The sequence below is a fragment of the Vicugna pacos genome, chromosome 7 (assembly GCF_048564905.1).
Source record: "Vicugna pacos chromosome 7, VicPac4, whole genome shotgun sequence".
In the NCBI taxonomy this organism is placed as follows: domain Eukaryota; kingdom Metazoa; phylum Chordata; class Mammalia; order Artiodactyla; family Camelidae; genus Vicugna; species Vicugna pacos.
Window position 1 is genome coordinate 9,849,653 of NC_132993.1, and position 24,196 is coordinate 9,873,848.

At 37.5% G+C, this 24,196-nt stretch overlaps 1 protein-coding gene and 1 long non-coding RNA gene across 2 annotated transcripts in view; both read right to left on the minus strand.

Moving 5' to 3' along the window:
- The window catches only part of LOC140697291 (uncharacterized), a 79,044-nt gene that overhangs the window by 10,577 nt on the left and 44,271 nt on the right, over positions 1-24,196 (minus strand). The gene's annotated exons all lie outside the window — the stretch shown is intronic.
- Positions 8,773-9,705, minus strand: LOC102525280 (olfactory receptor 2A2-like). The gene has a single exon (XM_006219815.3). The coding sequence runs from the start codon at positions 9,703-9,705 to the stop codon at positions 8,773-8,775; it is 933 nt and encodes a 310-aa protein (XP_006219877.1).

Sequence of the window (24,196 nt, forward strand, 5' to 3'; positions counted from 1 at the left end):
AACTATAAACTTTTGTTAATAATAATATATCAATATTGGCTTCCCAATTTTAACAGATGTACTACAAATAATGCAAAATATTAATCATATGAGAAATTGGGAAAGGACGAGGGAGTATGTGGAACTCTTTGAGCTTAGTACTCAAATTTTATATAAACCTAAAGCTGGACTAAAAATTAAGTCCATGAGGACTCAAATCAAGATGGCAGAGTAGGAGGACCCAGAACTCATCTCCCCCTACAAACACATGAAAAATACACCTATATGTGGAACAATTCTTACTGAAAACTAGCTGGAGACCAGCAGAATGACTCCTGGACAACCAAAGTTGTAAGAAAGACCCACACAGAATCAAGCAGGAAGGGAAGAGAAACAAACGTTCAGGACCTGTGCCCTGGAGAGGGGACTCGGGGAAAAGGGAGATTACACAGGTGGAGACCCTCCCTGGGGAGTGAGCTGTCAAAGCCACATACTGGGCTCTGCCTTCCAGCAAAGGAAGACAAGCCCCTTTGGCTGGCTGGAGGACCCGTGGGAAGCCTGGACTCTGTGAGGAGCATGACAGCTTGCTGCTCCCAAGAGGCAGGGCAGAGCGGATGGACTGAAACCATGAGAGTGTCTCGCTGGACTCCAGACACTGTCCAGGCACCGCCCAGCCTGGGCCAAGGAAACATTCCAGCACTGCCTTCTTCACTCGCGGCTCCACACAGGAGCCAGGGCTGCCATGACGAAGAACAGGCTTAGCTGTTAGGTGCTGAGAGCAGCATCTGAGAGGGAGGGGGTAGCCATCCCTGGTGATTGTACTGGTGCTGCATCAGAGACAGTCAGGATTTCTGACGGTGGCCAGATCATTACAGTCCATGCCCTGATCCCCCCTGAATACCCACAGCAGCCCCTCTTGCTTCAGCATTGCTCCCCTCTAGGGCAAGGGTGCCCATGCTGGGACAAGGAAGAGCACACACTTAAAGGGAACTGAGTCAGCTCGGACTCAACCCCAGGGCTTCTGCTCCAGCAACTTGGGACTTGACCCCACCCCTGGGAGGGTGATGATGGCCAGGAACCAGAAGGGAAGCCCTGCCTCACACTTGGCTCCAACCCTAGCCTGTATCTGTGAGTCCATTTCTGTTTTGTTATATATATTTATTTCATTTTTTTAGATTCCACATGTAAGAGAAAACATTGAGTCTTTGTCCCACTTACTTCACTAATCATCATAATCTCTAGATTCATTCACATTTTGCAAATGGCAAGATTTCATTTTCTATGGCTGATTAATATTCCATTATATACATAGATACATGTATATATCTTCTTTATCCATTCATCTGTCAATGGACACTTAGATTATTTTTATTCCAGGGCTATTGTAAATAATACTGCTATGAACATTGGGGTGCACATCTTTTTGAATTAGTGTTTTCCTTCTCTTTGGATAAATTACCCAATGGTGGAATTGCGAATTGTATGGTAGTTCTATTTTTAGTTTTTTGAGGAACCTCCATACTGCTTTCCATAATGGCTGCACTAATTTACACTCCTATCAATAGTGTACTAGGGTTCCCTTTTCTCCATATCCTCAGCAACACTTGTTATTCCTTATCTTTTTGGTGATAGCCATTCTGACAGTTGTGAGGTGACATCTCATTGTGGTTTTGTTTTGCACTTCCCTGATGATTAATGATGTCGAACGTCTTTTTTATAGGCCTGTTGATTATCAGTACATTTTCTTTGGGAAAAAAATGAGAATTCAGGTCCTCTGTTCATGTTTTAATTGGATTTTTTATATTAAGCTGTATGAGTTCTTTATATATTTTGGATATTAACCCCTTATCTTAAATATTGTTTGTAAATATCTCCTCCCATTCAATAAGTTGTTCTTCATTTTTTGATGCCCTTTGCTGTGTAAAAGTCTTTTATTTTGATTGGGTCCCATTTATTTACTTTTACTTTTGTTTCCTTCCTTCCTTTTACTTTTGTTGCCCAAGGAGACAGGTCCAAAAACTATTGCTAAGACCTAGTTCAAAGAGCTTACTGCCTATGTTTTCTTCCAGGAGTTTTATGGTTTCACATTTAAGTCTTTAATGCACGTTGAGTTTATTTTTGTATATGGTGTGAGAAAGCAATCCAGTTTGATTCTCTTGTACGGAACTGTCCAGTTTTCTCAACACCATTAATCAAAGAGACTGTCTTTTCCCTACTGTATATTCTTGCCTCCTTTATCATGGATAAATTGACCATATGTGCATAGGTTTATTTCTGGGTTCTCTATTCTGTCCCATTGATCTGTGTGTCTGTTTTTGTGCCAGTACCATATTGCTTTGATTACCAAAGCTTTGTAGTATAATCTGAAGCCAGGGAGTGTAATATTTTTAGTTATGTTCTTCATTCTTAAGATTGCTTTGGCTATTTGGGGTCTTTAGTGGTTCCATACAAATTTTGGATTATTTGTTCTAGTTTTGTGAAAAATGCCATGATGTTTTGAGGGATTGCATTGAATCTGTAGATCGCTTTGGGTAATATGGACATTTTAACACTATTAATTCTTTTAAACCATGAACATGGGACACCTTTCCATTTATTTCTGTCATGTTGAATTTATGTTATTAATGTTCATAGTTTCTGGAGTACCACTCTTTCACCTCCTTGGCTAAATTTATTCCTAGGTATTTTATTCTTTTTGATGCAGTCATAAATGGGATTTTTAAAATTTCTATTTCTGATAGCTCATTATTAGTGTATAGGAATGAAACAGATTTCTATGTATTAATTTTGTATCCTGCAACTTTAATTTACTAAATTAATTTATTGGTTCTAACAGTTTTTTTGGTGGAGAGTTTAGGGTTTTCTACATATAGTATCATGTCATTTGCAAATAGTGACAGTTTTACTTCTTTCCAGTTTTGATGCATTTTATTTATTTTTTTCTGATTGTGGTAGCTAGGACTTCCAATACTATGTTAAAAAGCAATAATGAGAGTGGGCTTCCTTGTCATGTTCTGATCTTAGAGGAAAAGATTTCAGCTTTTAACCACTGACTGTGATGTTAGCTGTGGGTTTGTCATAAATGGCTCTATTTTGCTGAGGTGTATTTCCTCTATATCTACTTTGTTGTGTTTTGATCATAAATGGATGTTGAATTTTGTCACGTGATTTTTCTGAGTCTACTAAGATGACCATGTGATTTTATTCTTCATTTTGTTAATGTGGTGTATCATGTTGATTTGTAGATATTGAACCCTCCTTGATTTCCTAGAATAAATTCCACTTGACCATGATGCATGATCTTTTAAAAGTATTACTGAATTCAGTTTGCTAATATTCTGTTGAGGGTTTTTGTATCTATTTAAATTGTATTAACCAGGGTTAATGACCTGTAATTTTCTTTTTTGTAGTGTGTTTGTATGATTTTGGTATCAGGGCAATGCTGGCTTTGTAGAATGAATTTGGAAGTGTTTTGTTCTTTTCAATTTTTTGGAATAGTTGGGGAAGAACAGGTATTAACTCTTCTTTAAATGTTTGGTAGAATTCCCCTGTGAAGCTCTTTAGTCCTAGATTTTTGTTTGTTGAGTGCTTTATTTACTGCTTTAACTTTATTGCTAATAACTGATCTTTTGAGATGTTCTATTTCTTCTTGGTTTAGCTTGGAAAATTACATTTCTAGAAATTTTCCATTTCTTCTAGGTTGTCCAGTTAGTTGGTGTATAACTGTTCATAGTATTCTCTTATAATTGTTTTTCTTTGATATCATTTGTAACATTTCCTCTTTCAGTTCTGATTTTATTTATATAGGCAATCTTTCTTGTTTTCATGATGAGTCTGGCTAAAGTTTTATTAATTTTGTTTACCTTTTCAAAGAACCAGCTTTTAGTTTAATTGATCTCTTTTATTGTTTTCTTTGGTCTCTATTTCCACTCTGATCTTTATTATTTCCTTCCTTCTACTAATTTTGGTCTTTGTTCATTGTTTTTCTAACTTCCTTAGTTATGAAATTAGGTTGTTTGAGAATTTTCTTTTCTTGAGGGAGCTCTATATTGCAATAACTTTCCCTCTTTAGCTTCTTTTGCTATGTTTCATAGATTTTGAATAGTTGTATTTCTATTTTCATTCATTTCAAGGTATTTTTTTGATTCCTCTTTTATCTCTTCATTGACCCATTGGCTTTTGTGGTAGTATGTTGGTTAGTCTCCTTGTGTTAGTATTTTTTTCTAGTGTTCTTCCTATAACTGATTTCTAGTTTCATACTGTTGTGGTCAGAAAACACGCTTGATGATTTCTGTCTTCTCAAAATTACTGAGACTTGTTTTGTAGCCTAGCCTGTGATCTCTCCTGGAGAATGTTCCATATACACTTGAAAAGAATGTGTATTCTTCTATTTTTGGACAGAGTGTTCTGTCAATATGTTAAGTCCATCCAGCCTACGATGTTATTTGAAGCCATTGTTTGTTTATTGATTTCTGTCTGGATGACCTATTGATGTAAATGGGATATTACAGCTCTTGCTATTATTGTATTACTGTCAATTTCTCCCTTTATGTCTGTTAATATTTGCTTTTAAATTTAGGTGTTTCTATGTTAGTTGCATATATGTTTACAAATGTTATATCACCTTCTTAAATCATCTCCTTTATTATTATATAATACCTTTGTCTTTTGTTATACACTTTTTTAAAAAGACTGTTTTGTCTGATATGAGTATTGCTACCTCAGCTTCTTTTCATTTCAATTTTCATGGAGTATCTTTTTCCATCCCTTCACTTTCAATCCCTTTGTGACTTTAGTTCTGTTGTAAGTCTCCTATAGACAGCATATAGATTGGTCTTTTAAAAACCCATTCAGCCATCCTATGTCTTTTGACTGGAGCATTTAGTCCATTTACATTTAAAGTGGTTATTGACAAGTAACTACTGCCATTTTGTTAGTTTTCTGATTGTTTTTGTAGGTCTTATCACTTCTATCCTTCTAATCTCTTCACTTGCCGTTTGATGATTTTTAGTGTTATGTTTGGATTTCTTTCTCTCTGGTATGTGTGTGTGTGTGTGTGTATCTATTGTAGGTTTTCAGTTTGTGCTTACTGTGAGGTTTATATATACTGACCTATATATATTTCTTTTAAAGTGATAGCTGTTTAAGTTCAAACACATTTTAAAAGCTCTAGATTTTTTACTCCCCTTTCCACAAGTGTTGTGTTTGGGTATATTTTACATCTTAATTTGTATTCCTCAACTGATTATTTTAGTTATAATTGATTTTACAACTTTTGTCTTTCAACCTTTACACTAGCTTACTTAAGTGGTTGATCCACTGCCTTTACTATATATTTACCTTTACCAGTTAGATTTTTTTCTTTTATATATTTTCTTACTTCTTGTTTGGTTCTTTCTTTTTCGCCTGAAGACCACTTAACATTTCTTGTAAAGTTGGTTTAATGGTGATGAACTCTTGGTTTCTGCTTGTCTGGCAAACTCTCTTTCCTTCATTTCTGAATGATAACCTTCCTGGATAGAGTATTGTTGAATACGGGTTCTTCCTTTCAGCACTTTAAATATATCATGCTACTCCCTCTGACCTGCAAAGTTTCTGCTGAAAAATCAGCTGATAGTCTTATGGAGGTTCCCTTGTATGTGACTGTTTTTCTCTTGTTGCCTTTGAAATTCTTTTTATCTTTAAATTTTGCTATTTTAATTATGATCTGTCTTGGTGTGGATCTCTTTGAGTTCATCTTCTTGGGACTCTGTGTTTCCTGAACCTGGATGTCTGTTTCTTTTATGTTAGGAAACTTCTCAGCCATTACATAATCAAACACATTTTCTGCTTCTTTCTTTCCCTCTTCTCCTTCTGGGACCCCTATAATGTGAATGTTAGAATGCTTATTATTGTTTCAGAGGTCCCTTAAACTATCTGCATTACTTTCTTTTCTCTTTGCTGTACTGACTGAGTGATTTTCCAACCAGAGTCTATTCTGTCTTCCAGGTCACTTATGCATTTTCTGTATCACCTAATGTGCTGTTGATTTTTTCTAGTCTATTTTTCATATCAGGTATTGTATTCTTCAGCTCTGATTTGTATTTTTTATATTTTCTAATTCTTTTTTGAAGTTCTCACTGTGTCCCTCTATTCTAGTCCTGAGATCAGTGAGCATTTTATGACCATTGCTTTGAACTCTTTCTCAGGTACTTATCTCCATTTCATTATGGTTTTACTTTGAGTTTTTATCATGTTCTTTCATTTGGAACATATTTGTCTTCTCATGTTCTTTGACTTTGTCTCTGAAATTAGGCAAAATAGATGCCTACTCCAGTCTTGAAGTTGTGTGTGCAGGAGAATCCTTATGCAGTCTCCATGTGCCCATTGTCTTTGTGTAACAACTGGATGTAAGGCAAGTATAGCCTGAGGCTTTTTGCAGGGGAAGGCATATGCTGGTGCCATCTCCTTGCTTGGGGTAGAACTAAAGCCAAGGGTGAGTGGGGTTAGAGCTGGAGTCTGATGCAGGCTGAGGCTTCTTCTGGGTCACACTAGGAGCAACTGCCTCAGCAAGGGTGGGAGGGGCTGAGTCCAGGGGACTAGATCCAGGGCTTATCATGGGCTGGGGCTTCCCTTGAATCACAATGGCACCACCAGTTTGGTGGTGGGAGCGGGGGATGGAGCCAGAGGGATTGGGGTCATTTTGGCAGTCTGGCCAGAGCACAAGGCATTTTTTAATTTGCTGCCTTTGCACTGGAATTGGGAGCAGTCAAGTCCATGTGTGCACACCTTAATAGGGAAGTAAAGATTTCCTATAGCCCTGAGGTTCTCTAAGTCATAAGCCTTGTTTACAAAACCAGCAAAGGGAGCTTGTCTTCCCGGTGCTGGACACCAGGGATGTGATACCCAACATGGTGCTTGAACTCCTTGCTCCTTGGGAAGGATCCCCATCTTGTCATATCCCCCTCCTCTTCCAAGATGCCCCCTGGGGGTGTGGTCCCCAGTAGATCACTTTTCTTTCCCTCTTACATGTTTGGTGTTTTTTTTTTTCATTATACAAAAGTTGTTCAAGAGCTGTTCTTCTACTTCAGTTGTACAAGAGTTGTTCAAGAGTTGTTCTACTTCAGTTTGCCCTCAAAGAGAGCTCTTCTTATGCAGTTGTAGCTCTGGTGTGTTCATAGGAGTTGATGAGCTCAGGGTCGTACTTTGCCATCATGAACCGGCCTTTCTAGAAATTTTTAAATGTACAGTTTGGTGACTTAAGTCATTCACACTGTGGGCAACCATCATCAACATCCATCTCCATAATGTTTTCATCCCAAACTGAAATTCTGCACCAATTTAATAATAACTCCCCATTGTTCCCTCCTAGTCCCTTGTAACTACAATTCTACTTTGTGTTCCTGTGAATTTGAATATTCTAAATATATCTCTTTGTCAGTCTAGCTAAGGGTTTGCTAATATTTTGAATTTCTCAGAAAACCAATTCTTGGTTTCACTGATTTTTTTCTACCAATTGACTGTTTATCCTATTCTCTACTTTGTTTATATATATTCTAGTATTTATTATTTCCTTTCTTCTGTCAACTTCTATTTCTGGTTCAAAGGTAAAGTGACATTGTTGATTTGCAATCTTTTCTCTTTTTAAATGCATGCGTTTGCTGCTGTAAATTAACTTCTCAGTACTGTTTTGGCAGCATCCCATTTCTGGTATGTTGTGTTTTATTTTCATCTGTTTCCAGCTAGTTCCTAATTTCTGCTCTTGAGCCTCTCTAGTGAATTGCTCAATTCAGTTTCAGAATTTCTGTTTGGTTTTTTTTTTTTTCAGTTTTTATCTCTGATATATTTATTTTCTTCATGTATCATGTTCCTCATTTTGTTTAGTTGTCATCCATATTCTTTTCAATACTAAACATTGTTAAGATGATTATATTGGTTTCTTTGCAAGGTAACTCATAAATCTACATTTCCTTAGGATGTTTCTTGAGATTTATTTTGTTCCTTTGATAGGTCCCTGTTTCACTGTATACCTTGTGAACTTTGAGATTTGGGCTTTTGGAAAAACAGCTACTTCTCCAAGTTTTTACTGATTGAGTTTGTGAAGATCTTCAGCAATTAGCCCTGCTAGAGATTCTGAGGATCTCGCCAAGCTTGTCTGGGGATGTAGTTTCTCTGAGACAGTGCGTGTATTTTCCTGGTAAAAGAGGTTGCCCTGATTTTGTTTGTTTGTTTTTTTCTGAAGCTTGTGCAAACTTGCTCCCCCTGGTGTTTCTTTGATGTTCTACAATCCTATACAGCTGTGCAAACTTTGATTGGTTGCCCTTTTTATCAGTGGCCCCAACAAGGAACTAAAAAACTGCCATGTCCATCAGTGCTGAGTCAGAAAAGGGAAACAACATTCTCTGAAAAGCTACCAAGTAGTATGTATGGTCCATTCTTCTCTTTCCCTCTTGGGGGAGAGTTGAGATTTGGGAATTTTCTCCTGATCCTGACATACTGCGCCAGGGAGGGGAAGTAGTTATGGGCAGGTAAAATGCCATCAAAATGTCTAAACACTTACTGTATCTCTTCTTGCCTTTGTGCTTGTCTGAGGTGCTGCAACCTATTGACTCCTTCTGTTTCCACAAAGGAAATCTGGCCTATATATTGTCTCCACTGAGGAATGATGGCTTAGGGATTCATATTCTGCAATCATGTTCATGTTCTCTTGGGCAAGTAAATCATGCTTCTTATTGGGGAGTTTTCTTGATTTTTTACAGCAGCAATCACATATCCTAAGGGGAAAAGTCCACTGGATCAAAATTTTACCCTCCTTCACATTGTCCTCTCTTTCTGGAATACTCTGTGGAAGGCAGCCTTCACTTGAGCATTCCTTAGACTGTAGACAAGGGGGTTCAGCAGTGGGTTGAAGAGGGTGTAAAACAGGAAAAGGATTTTCTTCTGCTCATCTCGTTGACTACTCTCTGGGACCAAGTAAACCATCATGGCTATGCCAAAGTAGAACCCCACCACACAGAGGTGGGAGGAGCAGGTGGAAAAGGCTTTCTTGCGGCCCTCCTTGGACTGGATCTTCAGGATGGCCCAGAGGATGTGCACATAGGACACCAGCATCAAGGAAAGGGGCCCAACTAAGATAAACACACCTTCAGCAAAGAGGAAGATGTCATTGATCCAGGTTTCACCACAGGTCACTTTGAGGACAGACTGAATTTCACAGAAGAAGTGGTTCACCTTCTGGGGCCCACAGAAGGGCAATCTTAGAAAGAGACTTACTTGTACTAGGGCCATGGAAAATGCACATGCCCAGGAAGCGATGGCCAGGACCGTGCACACTCTCCAGTTCATGATGACAGTGTACTGGAGGGGGTGGCAGATGGCCACGTACCTGTCATAGGACATCACCACCAAAATCAGGCACTCTATAGAAGCAAAATTCAAATTAAAAATCATCTGCATTATGCATAAGACAAAGGAGATCTTTTTTGTGTGTTTCACTAGGTTTGCCAGCAAATTGGGCAAATTGCTGGAAGCATAGGACATGTCAATGATGGCAAGATGAGAAAGGAAGTAGTACATGGGGGTGTGCAGTCTGGGGTCCAGGCAAATGAGTCCCAAGATCATGCCATTTGCCAGCAGGTTGAAGGTATATAACAGGGAGAAGATAACAAAGAGGAGCAATTCCATCTTTTCACTGAGCTGGAATCCCACCAGGATGAACTCTGCGATCCATGACTGGTTGCCCTCCATTCCTAACGACAGTCTGTAAAGAACTGAAGTGTGATGGAAAGGTCAGAGCCAGACATTAATGAAAAGTAGGGTTATTTATTTGGGGTGAATCAGAGGAAGTTTGTGTTCTTGTCCCTAATACACTGAGTATTTTTTTGGCCAATATTTCTTTGACTTTTCTTTTTTCTTTTTACCTTTTCTTGAGAAGTAATTCAACTTTTCAGATAACTATCAGAATTATAAAACATACTATTATATACATTTTACCAAATTTTTTTTACTGTTTGCCTTATTATTTTCTCTATATGTCCATCATATTTTCTGTAAACCGCATAAGAATCAAGTGCAACCATATTCACATATTGGTAATTTGTTCCTAAATTCTTTTCATTTTTCCCACAATAACAAGGATATTCACTAATCTGTTCTCCGTATAATTACCAAAATCGGGATATGTAACAGTAACATGATTCACAAGTCTAAATACACCATTTTCTGCTTGTGAAGTCTAAGGTTCAAGTTCAATATCACATATAATACTCATTTTCTCTGATATTAAATAGTTACTTAGCCTTTCTTGCCATTTCACTGATATTTTTGAAGAGTACGAGTTCTTGCTTTGTATCATGTCCCTCAATTGGGGTTTTCCATTGATTGTCCACGTTTTAGTTCATATTAAACATTTTTGGCAAAAAAAAAGGAGTCCTTCTTAATGCCTTCCATTAATACACAGATAATGTTAATTTGTCCCGGTATGGATGGTGTTAATGTATATCATTGGCTAAGGTTGTGTCTCCCAGGTATTTCCATTAGAAAATTCTTAATCTGTCATTTTTAAGTACTTTCTTCTTTCTGGCTTAACAAATTATCTTATACTTACCTTCAAGATTTCCCACTTCAGCTTGGAATAAGTTATTTCACTAAAATATCTGTTCCTTTTCAAAGCAATATCTGTTTATTAGGTATTAAACAATTTTTAATCATAATTATTGCAAATTTGATATCTTCAATTAATAGGGTAGTATATACTTTGGGACAGCATATAAATTGTTAACAAGATAATGGATTCTTTACTCATTTAATCCTAATACATCTATACTGACTTATTTTGGAGAGCCAAATCTATTTTACTAAGTTAACATTACTATCAAATCAAATATTCTCAATATTACATAGTAGTTTTTTTTGGAAAAAGTAGATTTAGAATCCCAAAACTCTTATTAATTATCTGGCTTATTTTGTTCCTTTGTTTTTCTTAGTATTTGGACAATTATAGGCTCCTGGAAATTTTAGACTTACATATCAAAATTTCAATAATCTGGTGCATTGTGTTAATAAAGTGGCATCTACATCATATCTAACTTTTACATCAATTTTTCTCAATAGTTTTAGAAAAACATGAAATTGATAAATCATTAAAGAGATAATACATATGTGACACATTCAGCCAAATGTTTGCATTGTTAATAATTTGTGTATATAGTTTTCCATTATTCACTGTACAAATATTTTCATATACATTATTAAAATTATATAATATAAACAGTGTTTTCTCTATTCATTTTATTTAGAATAATATCATGTACATTTTCCTTTTCAAGTACTTCTGTGCAACATACATTAAACATATGCACACTATTTTTTGCACATGAATATTTTATATATCACCTTCTAATGAGGTTGGTGCTACACAGTTCTACAGTGACTAAGTTTTACATGTATATTTTTGCATAATATTTTATTATTTTCTTACACTAAATGCCAGGACATGAAAGTTCTCGGTCAAATCTATCTACTTTCTTTCTTCCTGTCTTCCTTCCCTCCTTCCTTCCCTTCTGCCTACCTATATATTTTCAGATTGCCTACATAAATTTTCTCCTTTTCAATACAGGCATTGAAACAATAGCAGCTCAAAGGTTTGAGTGATGGGCATATGTGGTTCTCTACCCAGTCAGCCCTGTAACTGAGCTGGGAAACTTTAAGCTCTTTCTCCAACTCTGGACAGTGGGATTGGGACTCATTATATATTACGTTGTGGTAGGGCAAGTATCTCTATCAAAACAGTAGTCCTGAATCTCATCAATAATCCACTTTCCACACAAAAACTACTAGAGCTGATCAAAGAATTCAGCAAGGTAGCAGGTTAAAAGATTAATGTTCAAAAATCAGTTGCATTTCTTTACACTAATGATGAATCAACAGAAAAAGAAAGTAAAGAAACAATCCTCTTTAAAATAGCACCCAAAGTAATAAAACACCTAGGAATAAATCTAACCAAGGAGGTGAAAGAATTATACACAGAAAACTATAAACCATTGATGAAGGAAGTTAAAGAAGACTTTAAAAAATGGAAAGATATCCCATGCTCTTGGATTGGAAGAATCAATATTGTTAAAATGGTCACACTGCCTAAGGCAATCTACAGGTTTAATGTAATCCCTATCAAATTACCCAGGACATATTACACAGAACTAGAACAAATTACAATAAAATTTATGTGGAACCATCAAAGACCTAGAATTGCCAAAGCATTACTGAAGAGAAAGAAAGAGGCTGGAGGAATAACTCTCCCAGACTTCAGAGAATACTATAGAGCTACAGTCATCAAGACAGCATGGTATTGGTACAAAACAGACATATAGACCAATGGAACAGAATAGAGAGTCCAGAAATGAACCCACAAACTTTTGGTCAATTAATCTTCAACAAAGGAGGCAAGAATATACGATGGAATAAAGACAGTCTCTTCAGCAAATGATGTTGGGAAAACTGGACAGCAGCATGTAAAGCAATGAAGCTAGAACACTCCCTTATACCATACACAAAAATCAACTCAAAATGGATCAAAGACTTAAACATAAGACAAGATACAATAAACCTCCTAGAAGAAAATATAGGCAAAACATTATCTGACAGACATCTCAAAAATGTTCTCCTAGAAGAGTCTACTCAAGCAATAGAAATAAAAGCAAGAATAAACAAATGGGACCTAATGAAACTTACAAGCTTCTGCACAGCAAAGGAAACCATAAGTAAAAGAAAAAGACAGCCTACGGAATCGGAGAAAATTTTTGCAAATGAAACAGAGAAAGGCTTGATCTCCAGAATATATAAGCAGCTCATACGACTTAATAAGAAACAACCAAACAATCCAATCCAAAAATGGGCAAAAGACCTAAACAAGCAATTCTCCAAGGAAGACATACAAGTGATCAAAAGGCACATGAAAAAATGCTCAATATCACTAATTATCAGAGAAATGCAAACCAAAACTACAATGAGGTATCACCTCACACCAGTCAGAATGGCCGTCATTCAAAAATCCACAAATGACAAATGCTGGAGAGGCTGTGGAGAAAGGCAAACCCTACTACACTGCTGGTGGGAATGCAGTTTGGTGCAGCCACTGTGGAAAACAATGTGGATATTCCTCTAAAGATGAGGAATAGACTTACCATATGACCCAGGAATCCCACTCCTGGGCATACATCCAGAAGGAACCCTACTTCAGGATGACACCTGCACCCCAATGTTCACAGCAGCACTATTACAATAGCCAAGACATGGAGACAGCCTAAATGTCCATCAACAGATGACTGGATAAAGAAGAGGTGGTATATTTATACAATGGAATACTACTCATCCATAAAAACCGACAACATAACGTCATTTGCAGCAACATGGATGCTCCTGGAGAATGTCATTCTAAGTGAAGTAAGCCAGAAAGAGAAAGAGAAATACCATATGAGATCGCTTATATGTGGAATCTAAAAACAGACAAACAAACAAACAAACAAAACAAACAAAGAATAAATACAAAACAGAAACAGACTCATAGACATAGAATACAAACTTGTGGTTGCCAAGGGAGCAGAGGGTGGGAAGGGATAGACTGGGATTTCAAAATTGTAGAACAGATAAACAAGATTATACTGTATAACACAGGGAAATATACACAAGATCTTATGGTAGCTCACAGAGAAAAAAATGTGAAAATGTATGTTAATGTATAACTGAAAAATTGTGCTCTACAATGGAATTTGACACAACATTGTAAAATGATTATAGATCTGTAAAAAATGTTTTTAAAAAATCCACTTTATTTATTTATTTATTTAGCAATGCATTTTTTAATCAATTTTCTTTTCTTTTACCCATAGTCAATTTGCAATCTTGTGCTCATTTCTGGTATACAGCAGAGTGACTCATTTATATTTCATATTCTTTTTCATTACATGCCATTACAAGGTATTGAATATAGTTAGCTGTGGTATACAGTAGGACTTTGTATATTGTAAAATGACTATAACTCATAAAAAATGTTTTAAAAAATCCACTTTAGATGACAGCCTAGGGAAGTTTCTAAGAAATAACTATATTGCAAAACTTACATAGCAAGGCAGAGTTTACTGCAACTGTTAACAGAATTCTGATTTCCGGTATCAGAGGTTACTCTATGAATGCATTTCTCTCTCGGGTAACATACGGTCCTTTATTCTTTTGTCCATATCAGAGCCTTCTCCAGGGAAAGCGCCTGCACACGAAGCCTCTAGATTATTCAAAAACAATAGAGTTGGACTAATCTGAAGGACCACTACTCAACCGCAGTGGGAAGAGATGATGAGAAAGCCGCTGAAGGACAGAAGGTCCACGCTAAAGCTCCACAGGCTGGATGTGGAAGCCATTACTACAGTGTATTTAGTAATATAATTACAGTGGTATATACTCATTATATATACATACACACATATAGATATAATCGAGATTCATATAAGAATTCATAAAGTATGCCCCTATGGGATTCTTCTGAAAAAACTATCTCTCAGCCAATTGCAATTACAGATATGCCCACAAACAGCAGTAACAGGATTCTCACGCAGCACTCAATTCATTCAATTAGAGAAAGAACAGTCAAACTTGTGGGCATGATGGTGGCTAAACAAAACATAAGTTGCACAAATCTTGACAACGTAAAAATAGTATTACAGGAACCAACAAAAATCAGCAGGTATGAGTGGAGAATTATGAGAAATCATAAGAAAACAAATCTCCCCATTTCTGAAGTGGGAAGTTAAGAATCAATGGTCCAATTTAAAGAATATTCTTTATACACATTAAGATTTAGACTTCAGTTTCTGGCAAGATGAGAGACCACATACCCTACCACAAACTCTTCTATGGAAAACAACGAAAGCTATTCATGTGCTGAGACAGTCTGGATTCAACTATCATTACTGAAGGAGATTCTAAGATTTCATTTCAGGCAGACACGATATGATCCCAGAAAGAAAGTTCACATTGTAAAAAGAGATCAAGATCAATGACAGAAGCACATACATTTGTAAAGCTAAGTAGATATTGACTGTACAAAGAATACTGGCAATGCCATCTGGTACCTAGAACAAGACGGAACTAAATTCGTCACAGTAGGATATATGTTGAGCAGGGACTGGTGGGAGTTACAAAGTTCTAGTTTCCATGCATTTTGATGGAAAAGTGCAACTACTGACTTTCATTAGCCATTTTTTTCCACCCAGAGTTCGTCACTCCACTGTACCGATAAATTAGGCCCATGTGCAGTACGTAGTCACATACATAAACTGAAAGATTCTGTTAAAAAACAAAACAAACAAAACAGTACGGGACTGAAAATGGTCATTAAGTGAGACATTAAATGTCTTTACAGACCAACAGGTTAAGACTACATCTGAGTAAGAAGATCAAGAAAATATTAACACCATGTAGGAACACTGGTAAAAAATGGAATAGAAAAATAAAAATTATTTCTCTCCATAAAAGTAACAAATAAAATAGAAAAATCTGTCAGAATAAACTTCTATGAAGTTCTGGAATCTAATCAAAAGCTAGAGCAGCCAGAAGAATGCTTAATATAGACAACAAACAAACAAACATGGCTGAATGTCAGTGGGAGGGAATTGTAGCAACTGAACTCACCCTGCCTGACGCCACCCCCCACTTCCTAGCCCAGGGCCGCCCTGAAGAAGGCAGTGTGCATTGCTGGTACACACCCAGTACCAGAGGGAGCAGAAGAGACTTTACAGTCAAATAATAATGGTTGTTTTATTTGACCTGTTTGGTGGCTCCTTGAAGGATCTGCTCAAAGGACTTGCCTTTCCTTTAACTCAAAACTCTGCCAGGGCTGAGGCAGAGACCCAGAAGCCATGTGCTGAAAACATTTAAAGGCAAAAAAAATATTAGCTGTTGCCATGTGAGTGCAAGAAACAGCATTTGGTAACAACAGACTGACTAACTTTAAAATCCTGAGTGGAAAGACTTGAAATAAGATGATTTAGTAAATGAGTGATGTGAATAGCTTCAAGATCTTCCTGGGTAACTAGAGGGCCACACACATGGCCAGGGCTGGGAAAATGTTCACAAGGGATCTGAAAATGTCCTAACCCCTCACTGCTGTCTAAACTTCAGGCTCTGTAAAGGCAGGAAGTCATCAGAGTTGTAAGTGACCTGGATGAGGGATAAAGACATACCCCAACATATAAAATGAGCCATTTACAAAAATATGACTGGAGGTTGAAAATATCTGAAGCACGGCTGGATAATGTGCATGTACAGCAGTCAGTACACTTGCTGGCTCGCTGGATTACTGAGCCTGGAACATCCATATATGATATGCCTCTGCATCACAGGGACATGGAGCAGGGTGAAGAAAACAAAAATTCAAAACCACGTAACAAAAATCAAAGTTAAAATCAAATAGTATTAATAAAACTGTTAGACTCAAAATGTGTTTTAAAAACCAATTTTCAAACAAACAAACAATTTTAATGCCAAAGACGTACAAATTAAATAATTGCAACGTCATATTCACTCAAGATGAAATAAAATATATAGAATAGCTTACAAAGAATCTAACAAGAACATGGTTAAAAGTTACAATAGGTCAATGAAAGCACAGTGTTTACTTAAATTCCTGATAAATTATAAGCAATACAGAAAGTGGGAATAAACAGTCATTGCATGTTATAAAAGGATCTAAGAGACATCCTGCATGTAAGTGGAGTCATTCATTTTTTCATACTCAAAAAAGAGGATAAAACATCTGAAAATGACAGAGGGAAATAATGCACTGAGCGAGTGTATTAAAGAATCTACCTAGATCTCAACATAGACATGGATAAATTATTTTTAAAGATGTTTTGTTTTATTCTATTCTATCCATTTATTTTTCTTTCAGGTATACTGAGTTATAATTGACAATAACACGGCATAAGTTTAAGGTGTACAGCATACTGATTTCACTTACATACACAATGAAACTATTACACCAATAAGTGTAGTGAACAGCCGTCTTCTCATATAGATACAAAGTAAAAGAAAAACTATTTTTCCTTGTGAGAACTTTGAGATTTACTCTCTTAACTTTCACATCCAACATATGTCAGTGTTAATTACATTCATCACACTGTTCGTTACACTCCTAGTACTTGTGTATAAGTGAACGTTTGTACATGTGGGCCACTTTTATCCAATTCCATTCTCCTGCCTCTGCCTCTAGTCCTACAAGTGTGATTTATTTTTCAATGAGTCTGGTTTTTTGTTTGTTAGTTTGCTTTTTAAGTGAGGTATAATTGACCTGCAGCACTATGTTAGTTCCAGGTGCACAACAGAGAGATAAATCCTTGAAAATTCAGTTTACAGGCATGAATGAGAGGCTGTACATAACCAGGATGAAATGTCCAAAGATAGATAATAAAGGATATAATGAAGAAGCAATAATTGAAGAAGTTTCACCAAAAAGTACCACAACTGAAGAAAGATTAAACTAAGTCTCCAAACTGATAAAAATGTATTCTGAAAGAGTACAATAAAGGTAAATGCACTCAAAAACATTGGAGAACTTCTCACAATTGAAGATAAAACAAATCTTTAAATGAAAAACATGAGATTAAGAGAAATAAAAATAACTTCTCAATAAATATAAATGAACAATTAAATGCTTGTTGTTTTCCTCTTTGCAAAAAAGTTTCTTAGGGTTGGCATAACAAATTACAACTGCAGTTTTTGTTTCATACGTTTTGTAGTATTTAATAAAAGCTATAATTTCATTTACCTCTTAAAAAGGTTTGTTGCACTATTTTAGTATTTAAATGTTCCAACATTAAAGGGAAATATTTAAAATCACTAACAGTAAGAGAAAATACCTACCTACAAACAGCAATTTCACTGACAGATTTCTCATCAGTAGGAGGAGGTCTGAAGACAGTAAGGTACTATCTTTAATGTACCAAGAAGCAGGGAAGCTCTCAACCAAGAATTTTATATCTGTAAGAGCTCCCTTGTATGAATGAGAACAACGTGAGTGTATTTTGTATACAAATTATGAAAGTTTAGAGCCTAAAGCTCTTTAGTATACTAATACATATTATTCCTCAAATGACAGAAGTGAATTTACAATTAATCAAATACATACAAATAATATTGAATAAACATTGTAATAAAACATCGTCTCATATTTAATGACCTATTGGCTATACAATAACCATTTTGCTATTTACAAATGATCAAAGTAAAATTTGAAAAATAAGTAAATGAAGTAAGAGAAGTATCTGAAAGTAAAGGGTGCTGAATCCTTGAAGAGGATCATCCTACTGGATAACTTTAAGTTTATTAGAATAAGTCACTTATTTTGATGTTACCACATGAAGAACAGCATCCAAAAATGATAAAGAATCTTATGGTTTCCAAAATTATGGAGCAATTGAAAGTATTATCAATCCAGAAAAGAGGGTAGAAGGTAGAAAACAGAAAACAAGAAGCCAAAACATTGGTTGATACTCAGAAAACAAAAAATACGCTGATAGAAAAAAGCCTATGTACATCCATTACTGTATTAACTGTAAGCGAATGCATTTATCCATCAAAAGATACAGATGATCATATCAAGTTAAAAACAACAGATCTAGTCACAAGCTCCTTACAACAGCCACATCTAAATGTAACTGCAACATACACACGCATCCCGAAGCAAACAAGACTGATTCACTGATTAATAAAATAATGAAAAAACATGTTTCATGCCAACAGTGAATGGTAGTAGCAATACTGCTATCAGACCAAAGCACAGATGGGCATATACGAGGTACTACTAAGTCATAATAAAATGAAAAACACTTAAGTGTATCAATGTATGTTGAGAATGATGCAGCAGATCTATGTAAATGAACTCAAGTTTCTAGCCTGTTTATCACATGAAAAGTGTTAAGCAGGTTTTCAACAACAGGAAGGCAGATTATGGTGGGACAGAGTTTATAATGTGGACAAAGTCCACTTTCAAGGGCACTCACCAAAGACAACACTCATCCTTCAAAGCCTCAAACTATAGAAAAGTCTAAGTTTTAATTATTCCCAGTGGAATAAAAAAATAGAGCATTGGACACTGGTTTCAGATATGAGCACTAAATTAAAAAAAAATGAGCGAATATAGACCAAATACAGCACATTGCAGGTGTTGCTTTATTAACGTTTTAAAGTGACAAATGTCTGTATCGTGCACCAGGGAGAGCAGACCAGAGGTTTTCCTATTTCATGATAGTTTACGAGGCTCTCAAGCAGGTTGAGTCAGCCAGCTAGTAAAAGGATCCTAAGGCCCTCGTCCAATTTCAGTGCATGCCTCTAACAATCCAAGTTTTCATTACTAATTTTACAACTAATATAAGCATAAACATCACGTGTTATTTATGTCAGCACAAGAATTAAAAGCCTCCGGAGTGGCTGGGGGTTTTACTGCTAGTCTGGTCTGCCTTTCTGTCCTCAGTTGTCTAATTAGGGACTGAGCAACTTAGTTTAATGTAGAATCAGCTTACTATACATATTCACAAACTTATAGATAAATCAAAACTCAACACTTTTGTTCCTCTGACATTTAGGACCCTGACAACACCCCTGTTTCTTTGCCTTGCAGACACATGCTCTCAAATGCCTGTCTTTCTTCACTGTCTCTCATGGGAGTTCCCATTCGTCTGGTATCAGCTTCTAAGTCCAGTCCCCAGTACATTAAATACGTCTACACTTCATTCTACATTTCAGGCATGCTGTCATGATAGATTAAAAGGATACAACTGTCACATTGCACAATATATAAGAATATGTCTTTTAAGAGAGTCAGTTAATCTATTTAAGTTACTACCTAATTTTAATATATACGTAGAAAAGCTTATTTAGTAAGAAAATAATAAACATTAATAAATATTGTATTACAAGATGATTATCAGAGGGCATTCTCTTTATATTTGTTGCTCCTGAAACTTCTCATATCCAACCTGGTGTCTGCAGAGTGATCAGTGCTTCCTTGACTTGCTGCAGAAGTGAACCCCTTTGCTCCAGCACCTCCTACAACCTCACCGGATTCTGACACCCTAAAAGCTCAGGAGGGGGCTCCCTAGAACGACCTTCCAGTCATTGCCTGTTAGCAGACCATCACTTCTGGACTTCTACACAGCAAAAAGTCACACTAATATGAACATGAAAACCCTGTTAGCCTCAGAATCAGTAACTTGAATCTTAAGTGTTTAATGCTGAAAAATGGATTGCAAATAATCCAATTTTTGCTGTTTAGATGAAGGTGTTAGAAATCCTATGCCTCATTGTAACATTATAAACACTGACAGGAGTTCCTTGATTCTCTTTTTGCACTTGGTAAAATTTAAGAACGATATATTTTCAATTATTCCATTATTTTAAAAGTTCTGACAAGTAAAGGTGAAGACAATAAAAGCAAAGATATTCACTCAGAATTTGCCAGGTACAAACACACGTGAGGCAGAGAAACTGTCTTTGTAGTAGGGATATTTTACCCTATTTTCACCACCTAGAACTTCCCCCCAAATCTGATGCAGTGGTAGGCATGTTATCCCACCCCAGGAGGTGACAAAGGGTGCCAGATGAGGACATCACCCCTGGAAAGAAACTCTGGAAAGTCAATCAGGTTAAACTCAACAGACAGCTGGACCAGTTTCCCTGCTACGAGGAGAAAGAATAACGGATTCTGATCAAGCAGCTATAAGCTTTTCCTGCCACTTACTACCACCTCCCTCCTGGGCAGCAAAGAAAAGGCTTTCAATGGTCCTCACTTCCCTGGCAGGGGGGCATTTCCAGGATGTGGTGGGAGCACAGGGTCCTCAGCAGAGGAAGAAGTGAAAGGCAGTGAAGGACAAGTCACACATCATCTCCGGCTTCATCATTTGTAAAAGGAGGCAACAGGGTTAAATGGCTCTTATGCCCTTTCAGTTTCACACCATGACTCAGGGACAGCGAGTTTCAGCAGCCCCTTCCCGTCAGCGTGACTGGGGAGGGGCTCTCAGAGGAGTAAGGAAGCTATGTTGAGACAGCATGGGTATCAGGTGTCACTCTGAGACCCCAGCACACTTCAAGAAAGGGGTCTTCACAGAGGTGGCTTTCCTTCTTCCTAAACCTAATGCCAGCCTTCGGTCCTGCTCTTCTGTGAACCATTAATCAATGTAAAGATAAAGATTTGTACAAAAGGGGAATGGGGTGCTATTTCTGGTATTTTTCTCAAATTGGGCTTGAATGCAGAGGAAAACTCACAGGGACGGGGAGTGGTTGGAGCCAAGTCGCCTGCTCCCCGAAGCGAGTTCAGAGGGTGGTGAGTCCCATCTACCTTTTCTCCCTTGACGGAGAGGACGGGGCTCATGGGTGCTCAGGAGCCTCTATATACGTGAGGGCTTTTAGTCTGACAAGACAAAACCAGCCATTCCCCAAAGACGTACCTGTGGAGTCCAGGGAAGAAATTACGAAGTGTCTTCTCACTATTCTGTGCATTTCCCACAGGTATTGCAAAAAGTGCCCCAACTCTCTTGGCTCTCCTTCTTTGCTATCTTTAAGAGTGCGTGTGTGTGCGTGTGTGCGTGTGTGCGTGCCCATGACTGTGCACCTGCTCATGCAGAGAAATAAAAACTCAGGGAGAACAGCAAAGATGTCTGTACGCAAGGGGATCCTGGTATAAAAATTTAACACATAAGTCATATTTTATGTTCCGTAGTACAGTCCCCAAGGATATGAATATTATGTACTTGATCGTCAAATTGTTCCTTCCTCTCCATATTACTTGTGGGAAGACTCGTGATGTAATAAGTGCGACCCCCGTGGAGCTTGTTAAGCAAGCCCCTCAAAGGACTGCATCTTTCCCAGGGCGTGAACAACCTCTGCTGGCTGAAGCGTTAATGTGTAATAATTATGAAAGTTTCCAGTGCAAATATTATTCATTACTTGGAAACTCATGGAGATGGAATGCTATTTCCTCAGTGCTTTCCTGCTTTATCTCGTCCTTCCATACTTGGCCCCACTCAAAAATGTTTTTCCTCTAAATTAATTGACACATTGAATTTAGATGATGCATGGCTTTGCCTGCATCTGCAGATCTAGAGGACAACACACAAACGTGATGACTCAGGTCCCTTAAATTCATCAGTATTCATGTCGACTTGGCCCTCGTTGCTTCCAGAAATCATAGGATATTTGCTTAGCCTTTTCTCTCAGCTGATTTATTTCCTGCTTTCTCTTTCTTTAAACCTCTCTTAAGTCCTTCCACCCATAGTCTTGGCTACTGAGTCAGAGTAACTGAGACCATGGAAGCAGTCAGATGACAATCTCTCCAGTCCCAATTAATACACTGACGGAGTCACTGAATTCATGCATTTATCCCAACTTCTCTGCTGTTTCTACGGGGTTACCTGTTCTTTCTCAGTGACGGTCAGACTACAGCTTACATGAGTCCCATCCCACTTGGCCGACTTAAGAAATTCTCTCCAGCAATTTCTGTCTCAAATGTCTCTGCTCCTATTTTCTCTTGAACACTTCTGGTCAGAATGCGAAATTCTTTATCTCAAAGACACCGATTATCTCTTTGCTGTATCCAATGGTCAGTTCTCAGTCATCACCTGAGTTGACCTGCCAAGGGCACGTACCAGAGTCACCGGCACCCTTGGAAACCCTTTTTTCGCATGGCGATCATGATGCTCCCCCAGTGGTCTTCCTGCCTTTGTGCTTGCTCCACTTTCCTGCTGATTCCTCATTTCCGTCCTTGTATCTGTATAAACTGGCATTCTTCGGGGTTTATGTTTGTATCTCTTTTCTGTTCACTTTCCATAGGCCCTCATGAATCCCAGTAGTTGCAACAGGCTTCATGTACTGGTGTGTGTATAAATTAGTATCTCAAGCCAGGCTTCTTCCCCAGATGCGGTGGTCCAGAGTAAATGTTCACCTGCTGCACATCAGTGTGAATCAGCAGGTCTCTGACTTCCTGTCACCTAGAGTAATGCCAGTGCCCTGAAGCTCCCTAGAAGGCGTCAACTAGAAGCTTTCTTCTTATGCTGTCCCTCCTCTGTCATCAAGAAAGTGCTTGGTATATAATACTAGTACATACTACACACTTTTTTGAAAATGTAATTTCATGTACTTAATGCTTCTGTTTATTTCTTCCCTTCTCCTAGCTGTCTTTGGTGACAGTTGTCAGTTTACACGTATTTTTGTATTGCTAGTTATAAATATTCACTGTATTTTCAGATGTTGGATGTAAAATTCAGTCATGACTCCAAATTTGTATTCGGGCCTATGATTACAGGATCCGCGATGTGCTCGGTTCTCATCCTAACATCAACATTTATAATGTAACTGCGGTTTCCTTTCTCTGTGTCATAGGTTTCTGGTTCCTCCAACCCTGGCCACCCCTTCCACACACTGCAGTGATACCAGATGGAACCATGACGGCAGGGCTGTTGGTCTTCTAGTCTGCCACAGAGCTGGAGGGACGGTGATGGGCACAGTGCACAGGAAAACCCCACACAGCCCACTGTTCCTATCAACGGAGCGGTTTTTCTTCGAAGAACATGCAGTAGATTTTTGCAAGCCTCTGATTTCTGGCTTATGAAAAAATGATTTTGACAAATTTTGTCAGTGTCCTTCTTACTTCTCTGGTTCAGGGAATTTCTGGAATTCTTCACTCTGCTATTCTCACAGACTACTACTTTTGTGTTTTTCTGAAGGAAAATTGTATTTTTTTGTGTATTTGGAAGGAAAATGATTCTTTTCACTATATAAGCTGAGATAAATTCGAAGCTTTCTTAGCAGTTCCTGTTACATGCTGCTGCCTGCTCTGTGGTCCTGATAACTCCTTTCATCTCCTGCCCAATCACACTGCACACTGTTTCACTGTTGGTCGTTGTGACATAAGTTTGGGAAAGACTTATCATAGCGGAGATGTCTTTTTGCTGTTTTCAATTCAATCTGCTCATCATCAGCTTCGTTTCCTTGACTGAAACACACACTCACACACACTCACGCTCTCTGTCCACATAATGGTATTTAATTCCTCATGGTTTTATTTAATTTTAACACAAATTCCGGTTATGTGCTCCTTTTAGAGGATCTCCGAGAAATGCAGGCTTAGGTAACTTAATAGAACTATCTGTGATATTTTTGTGTAATTATGCAAAGGATGATCTTACTTCTTGGAAGA

Excerpts from the sequence above, each read along its gene's own strand:
- LOC102525280 (XM_006219815.3), bottom strand. The coding sequence starts at position 9,705 with ATGGAGGGCAACCAGTCATGGATCGCAGAGTTCATCCTGGTGGGATTC.